Source organism: Diaphorina citri, unplaced genomic scaffold (genome assembly GCF_000475195.1).
Source record: "Diaphorina citri unplaced genomic scaffold, Diaci psyllid genome assembly version 1.1 scaffold3260, whole genome shotgun sequence".
In the NCBI taxonomy this organism is placed as follows: domain Eukaryota; kingdom Metazoa; phylum Arthropoda; class Insecta; order Hemiptera; family Psyllidae; genus Diaphorina; species Diaphorina citri.
Genome location: NW_007380670.1, coordinates 1 through 7893, shown reverse-complemented (window position 1 = coordinate 7893; position 7893 = coordinate 1). Strand labels below are relative to the sequence as shown.

At 41.6% G+C, this 7893-nt stretch overlaps 1 protein-coding gene across 1 annotated transcript; it reads right to left on the bottom strand.

Moving 5' to 3' along the window:
• Nucleotides 1-399: 399 nt before the first annotated feature.
• On the bottom strand, nt 400-5494 carry LOC113471912 (the record flags this gene model as incomplete). Its single annotated transcript, XM_026831379.1, has 3 exons — nt 400-569; nt 958-1053; nt 5231-5494. Coding segments are annotated over 3 exons (530 nt in total), but the record flags the coding sequence as incomplete, so codon positions are not given.
• Nucleotides 5495-7893: the final 2399 nt, after the last annotated feature.

Genomic DNA, 7893 nt, shown 5'->3' with positions numbered 1-7893 from the left:
TTAACACTCGAAGTTTTTGAACTCAACCCATAAAAGCCGAACTTTTTTTTTCTTTTCGTTGGATCTTGCTGAAATATAAGCTCTTCTAACTCCGGACCGGTACTGAGTAAATATGTCATATAATAATGAAAATAGTAGGAAATTTCGTTTTCTAACTAATAGCTTATATTGGGAACAGTTCCATGAAAGGAACTGAACGGTTGGAACTTATTCCCTAAAGTGAACCGATCTTTGCCACCTCTAATAGACAGATCCCCGATGCACTCTGACGTGGAGCGACTGAGATATTAGCGAAAAAGAGAGAAGGGTTTGGTCAAGTTTGGTGTGACTGGTAGGCCTCTAAACTAGCTCCTTTGAGTACCTAATTTAGAGGCGGCGCTTGTTAACGTCACCACTCACCTCTAGTAATGGAAGCAAAGCCGCCCCGGCCTCCAACCTCCTGATCCAGAGCCTCGACATAGTGAATGATGTGATTGGTCGGCTTGCGGCCGTACAGAGGCCAGGTGACCTCGTCTGTGGCCGTGCGAAGCCAGCGGCCATCTTTCTTGCATACGTAACGGAGGAGAAGTCTGTGAACATTGGAATCGGGGTGGAAAGTACTGTAATTTGGGGAAACATCAGACACATTGTCTCTCAATAATCAAGAAATACCTACCTATGTTGTCTCACAATAATCAAGAAATACCTATGTATGTTTTAAAATTTCTGCGGTCCGCGAAAACCCGCAAAGGCCCGTGTAGAAGGCCCCACCTGTGAGTTGAATTTTTAACTTTGCGGCCCGCCAACTCTCTACCTTGGTCTCTTGTGGCCCTCGGGTGCGCAAAGGTTGGACAACCCTGGTCTAGGTTTTCCTTGCCCTTGGGATCAATCTCAGAGTTGGGCATTATTTCCGAAACGTAGCAATCGTGACAGTTTATTTGCTCCCGTCGTCTGCCCGTCACCCGTCCATTTACTTACTCATCTCGCTCCTGCTTCTTGCCCAGAACCAGATTGTGATTCCCTCTCTCTCCTCCCCACCTTATGTCCAGCCCTGCTAGAGACTGCTTCAAATCCCTGAGTTTTGAGGTCCCTAGAGCCTAAATCCAAAGTTTCAGCCATTGGTCCGTGTTTGTGTCTGTCTGTCTGTAAACAAAATATCTCGAGAACGGAAAGAGCTGGAGACTTGAAATTTGGTATGTATCTTTCAAATGTGACAAGGATGCGACACGAAACTTTTGGTTAAGATAGGTGCTGCGCTTGGCGGTATTTTGACCGCTTTTTGACGGATTTCGACCACTTTTTGGCGGTTTTCAGCTATACTGACTAAACGGTTAGAGATATTGTAAATGTTACAACAGAACACCCAAATAAGCACCATTCAATAGGAAAGTCGTGTGATGTTCACACCAGATTTTTTATAGATGGAATTTCAACTACTAAAAGTGTGTCCAAGCATAATCGACAAGGTGAATCTATGTTGTCGAGGCAGTGTGGATGGTTCAGTCGACATCGATCGACGGCCGGTCGGTCGACCATGTGTGGACACAACTTAGGGCTTTATTTCCCTAATATAGTGAACAGTGAACACGCTAAGTTTTATGACTTGACTTGGACTCGAACCACCAACCTCCAGATCCGAAGTCCACCGCGCTAACCACTGCACCACTGAGGTTGGTCCACTGCACCACTGAGGTCGAATAAACTAGGTTTGAGGTCAAGGATACCATGAGATCAAATACCTACTCACATCGGTTCTGAGGGGCGCAGGCTTTCCTCCTGAGAATGCTGTAAGTAAAGGACCGTTCCCACTTGTTGTTCGGAAAAAAATCGTGTCGTGTGTAGTGCGAACACTCGTGGGTTCGATTCCCGCCCGCGGTGTGAACTTTATCGTAAACAAATAAGGTTCGTTCTGGGAACGGCTGGCTTTCTCCTATCCTGTCTTTCTTCTCTCTTCGCTTACGGGACGATAAGACCTCCGCAGTTACAGTTCCCTCTATCGACCTTTTTTTTAGACACCTATTGTGTATTTTATTTATCAAATAATCGAATAGCTGCTAAAATGCTGCTTAAAGACAGTAAAGAAAAACTAGGGTAATATTTTAATAATAACATTAAGGCGCTGGTATGAGGACCATCATGTGAAGTATAAAGAGGTGACACTTTCTTCTTATCTTGTACTTTAATACTTGAAAGATATTACTTCACATACTTGAAAGATATTACTTGACATTAAAGTTTATACAATATGACATTAAACTTTGTATCAGCCAAGAGGTAATGGTCTGTGAAAAGTGAGCGCCTAACTCCAGGGGTGGGTAAACCAGGCTTCCTAGCGGGGGGGGTTCCAAGTTTCCATGTAAGATAGAGTATCTGATATGAGCGTCCGGAATCAGGGGTGGGTAAAATAAGCCTCTTGGGGGCATTTCCATGTAAGATAAAGTAACTTGGAACAACAGAGGTCGCATCATCCCTAAATCGACGAGAGAGGAGGGTAGGGTATTAAAGTGAGTCCTTCCGAGAACGAACCTTACAGGTACGTTTAGGATGGAGTTCGCCCCGGGCGGGAATCGAACCCGCGACCTAGTGTTTACAAAGCAGGCTACCTTCCGAGCTAACTAGGCTGGCAGACAATGTGGACCTTGTTAAGGAAATAGATTCAACGTTCTCTCCTAAACACTCTCTATTACAAAAAACGCGAGTGTAACAAACTTATTCTTCTTTGTTATACCTTGTTTATACTGCCAGAATGAGACTGAAAAGTCCCTTTACTCCCGCAGTCTAAACAAGGTCTTATATATTTCATAGGTAAAGTTACAGATAAGTTTATAAACCTTGCTTAACTTCAAAAAAAAAAAATAATAATAAAAAAAAAATACAAAATATTTGGTGACTTTATATGGCAAACTGATACATTCCACGTGCTTTCCCCATTGTCTAACCTAGATAATCGTATAAAAGTTTTCCCGTTCTCCCATTATCCCAGATTATTAAACCTGTCCAAACTATGGACTATGGAAGCGGTTCTCAACCTTTTTTTTCGTACCCCTTGGATATCCGGATCTAATCTCACGTACCCCCGCCACCATCATAATGAGTACCGGGTACCCATACCTAAATTGTTGTGTACCATTACTACTGAGTTTTAAACACACTCAGCAACTTTTGAAAAAAATTCAGTACTTTGAATTCAAAATTCAGTAGGTACCTACTTATTTGAACTGTTCTGCACTGACAAGCCATCGAAATTTGCTTTTGTTGTTAGACAATTTTTTCCGCTTTCCCTCAGGGGTGCGCGTACCCCCCCTTGAGAATCGCTGCCCTATTAGAAACCTGTCCAAACTATATGGGGTAGTTTTCAAGCTTCCACACTATCGTCTGACAGTAACTCAATTATTCAAAACTCGTGCAAACAAATTAACCACCGTATGTAACACGTGGTGGACTCCAAATGGAATTAGGGACACTCCCCTGAGCTACATGTGTGGTGAGAAACATGGTGGCGTGTGGTGTAAATTGAAAAGATATGGAGGTATTTGCAAAGGTATGGATTGTAAATTGAAAAGATATGGAGGTATGTATTTGCAAAGGTATGGATTGTAAATTGAAAAGATATGGACGTATTCGCAAAGGTAACTAGAAATGTTGTATTTGACACAGAAGTAAGAAAAGCAGAGTGTGTAGAATCGAATAATATCGACTGTCGAATCGATTTTTTCTTCTTCTTCTTCTTTTTTACTTTCCATATCCTATAGGAAGGAAAGTAATGTAATCGGGTCAAATTTTCGATGGTCAGATTTTTGTGCCAAAACACGTTTTGAGGTCCCTAGAGCCTAAATCCAAAGTTTCAGCCATTGGTCCGTGTTTGTGTCTGTCTGTCTGTAAACAAAATATCTCGAGAACGGAAAGAGCTGGAGACTTGAAATTTGGTATGTATCTTTCAAATGTGACAAGGATGCGACACGAAACTTTTGGTTAAGATAGGTGCTGCGCTTGGCGGTATTTTGACCGCTTTTTGACGGATTTCGACCACTTTTTGGCGGTTTTCAGCTATACTGACTAAACGGTTAGAGATATTGTAAATGTTACAACAGAACACCCAAATAAGCACCATTCAATAGGAAAGTCGTGTGATGTTCACACCAGATTTTTTATAGATGGAATTTCAACTACTAAAAGTGTGTCCAAGCATAATCGACAAGGTGAATCTATGTTGTCGAGGCAGTGTGGATGGTTCAGTCGACATCGATCGACGGCCGGTCGGTCGACCATGTGTGGACACAACTTAGGGCTTTATTTCCCTAATATAGTGAACAGTGAACACCCTACAAACTAATAATATTATAATTCACTAACGCCCCCTCCTCCTCCTCCTCCTCCTCCTCCTCCTCCTCCTCCTCCTCCTCCTCCTCTCTCTTTCTCTTTGTTTTCAGATCTCTAATTCGTATTCAGTTTCAAAACTTCACAAGCACCCTACTATACAATCCTTGCACACAAATAACAATGTAATTTACCAACAAGGGATGGAAAGGAAACAATTTGATTCATGAAAAGCGATGGGTTTTATAGGTTAAAGGAATAGGCAATTAAGGTAAAGACTAAAGAAATAGAGATTGCCTCTCTCTCCTCCCCACCTTATATCCAGCCCTGCTAGAGACTGCTTCAGATCCCTGAAACACAGGGATGGAAAGGAAACAATTTGATTCATGAAAAGCTATGGGTTTTATAGGTTAAAGGAATAGGCAATAGGCAATTAAGGTAAAGACTAAAGAAACAGAGATTGTGATCTCCCCTCTCTCCTCCCCACCTTATGTCCAGCCCTGCTAGAGACTGCTTCAAATCCCTGGAACACAGGGATGGAAGAGGGAGAAAAGAAGTTAATGAAAAACGATAGGTAGAAAGTAGGCAATAGAAAATAAACAGATCTGATCCATAAAAAACTGACTTATAGCAAAAGTTTTTATTTGATTAAATGAAAAAGAAAAAAAAATCAATGAATAGTTGTGTATAGGCGATAGGGATACATACCTATTTATTAGGTACCTACCTACTTGCCTACCTGAAAGCTTGGGTATTTTTCTAGTTTCCACTGAGTGTTGCACATTGCATATCCAATAAAATATCCGGCGTTCACACAAAATTGTCAACATTATTGATCACATGACCACCAAGGAAAGAGATAAATCATGACCTATGATGACCAACATGGCTTTTACTCGAAAAAAAAGATGGTTTTAAACAGTTTTTTTCTTACCTGTCACCATCAGTGCTGCCAACCGTGGCATTATTCCAACTGGATTTTCCATTATCTACCACCGCAGCACTAGTGTCTATTGAGCTTCCAGCATCTCCCACTAGAGCGCCAGTGTCTACTGAGCTTCCAGCATCTCCCGCTACAGCGCTAGAGTAAGTTGAAGATGAGATTGAATTGTCTACAGGGGAAGAGGGGGTTGAGATCTCTACGGAGTGGGTGTGGCGTAGACATAGGGTGACCAGGAGGAGAAGCAACATGGTGAATCTGAAACAGGGATCGGTGAACTCTTAAAAGCCGGAATAGATTCATTATTTATTATTGATATCAGACAAAAAAAGGGCAAAGTAACAAGGCAAAAAAGAAAGAAATAAAAAGACCTTTAATTTGATATATAGGTCGACCAGTTTTGGATAAGTCCTTCTATGGGGACAGACCGACCGACCGACCGACTGACAGACACTGAAGCGAATACAATAGTCCGTCCACTATACCTTTTTATTACTATTGTAATAGTAAAGGAAGGACGGACTAAAAAGCCAAAAACGGCATTCAATGGAGCTCAAATACCTAAGATCCCCCCCCCTCTTCCCAAATTCAAATATGGGGAGAGGAAAATAGCAGAAGGACAAAAATAGAAAAGGTCCAAAAAAAAGGACGAGGTCAAAAGGTATAGGTAGTTAGAAGAGAAGGAATTAAAGAAGAGAAGAAGGAGAAGAAGAAGAAGGAGAAGAAAAAGAAGAAACAAGAGGAGGAAAACAAGAAATAGAAGGAAAAGAAGAAGAACGAGGAGGTGGAGGAGGAGAAGAAAAACAAAAAGAGAAGGAGAAATTGAAATGTAACGACCATTTAGTTTAGAGATTACCCCGGTAGGCTTTTAATGTAACTTTTAGTTTCCATTTGCACATTTATGGGGCCACAAATCCACATTATCCCACTATTTCTATTCTAACTTCTGACATTAAAGATAAAGTTATCTTGGACAATTTGTTCGAGTGTTTATGTGACCTTTTTTCGTCGGGCCTATAAATTTGAGAATTTTCGGAACTCCCCGTTTTGTCGAGCTTGGAAAAAAAGAGGTTTGACAGAGGGAACTATAACGACGGAAGTCTTATCACAGAGAGGAGGATAGAGGCGGGAATCGAACCCGCGGCCTAGCGCTTACAAGGCAGACGCACTACCAACTAAGCTAACTAGGCTGGTCCTGTCTTCCTTCTCTCTTCGATTTCGGGACGATAAGACCATAGCAGTTACAGTTCCCTCTGTCAAACCTCTTTAAAAAAAAATCAAGTGGGTGTTTTATTGGACAAAGCTTTGGATAGAAAAATGTACCTTGCTGGCTTAGTATACCACGTTCAGACACAGGTCTAACAAATAGACAATTGACAAGTACCTACATAATATTGTATTTGGTAGTACAGAAACGGACTAAACTATTTGGTCATAGGGTAAGTGTACCATTTATTCGCCCACCTAAAAAACGTACCATTTATTGGCCCACCTGTACCATACGCCACATAAGTCTGAACTGGACGAACTTTTTCAAGATCCAATTTCATCAAAAGAAAGGGCTTAAAGACTGCTATCGAACCAGTGCTATTCAAAAATTGTAGTCATACAAAAACAAAAATTAGAAAAATAAATGTGGGCAGGTGGGCCAATAAATGGTATACGTTTTTTAGGTGTGCGAATAAATGGTACACTTACCCTATGTAGGTATTTCAGGCAGTCGTAACGTATGTGGCGGGAAAACCTTCAGACCAAGGTCTCTCAGATGGTCTGATAAATCTAAGTCTGAAACCACACGTTCCGATGTCTGAGCATGACTGACTGGCATCAGACATTCGAGTTAGTTTTACTTTTTGTCAGCTCCCATGGCGTAGTGGCCACGACGCTCGTCACCTTCCTTTCATTTGTTTATTCCCCTAACTGTCAGCTCCCAGCATGGCGTAGTGGTCACTGCGCTCGCCTTGCGCGCGGGTTCGATTCCCGGCGGGGTCAAGAAATTTGTATCATGCAAATGATTGATTCCGTGACTGGCTGTTGCGGGGCCCACTCAGCCTCGTGAGGAAAATGAGTAGCTATGACATATAAATGCGCATAGCGACCGGTGCCAGCATGGTAGGTAAACATTGGATTTTAGGATTATTGAGTTATTGGGAAAATCCTACAATGCTGCAGTGAGCACCAAAGTTGTGACATAATAACACAAAGAAACTGCATTTACATAGTTTTACTTTTTTACTTAAGTTATAAATTTTTACTTTCGTTGAACCTCATTTCACGAAATGTAGGGACTTGATCTTTGAAAAAGTTCGTTCCCGACCTGTGAGTCCTGTGACCTGAAGTCCTAAACTGAACGGAACGGAACTGATACGAATAAGAATAATGAATACTATAGGATCAAAAGATGGTAAAAGAACGTACGAACGATATAGGAAATAGATTCAAGAGAGCCGACATGAGCCGAGAAGAATTTGAATCGGTTAACTCCGCCACAGTACCCCCACTCCTTTTCTTTTTTCTCTCTTCTCTCTCTCTCGCGTCCAGCGTGTGCTATGAATCTTGAAGCTATCCACTTGTAGTACATCCATGGAGGTATGAATAAAATGGAGGAACAGATCCCTATCTCACCTGTACAAATGTTGGAAGACAAAATTTTCGAA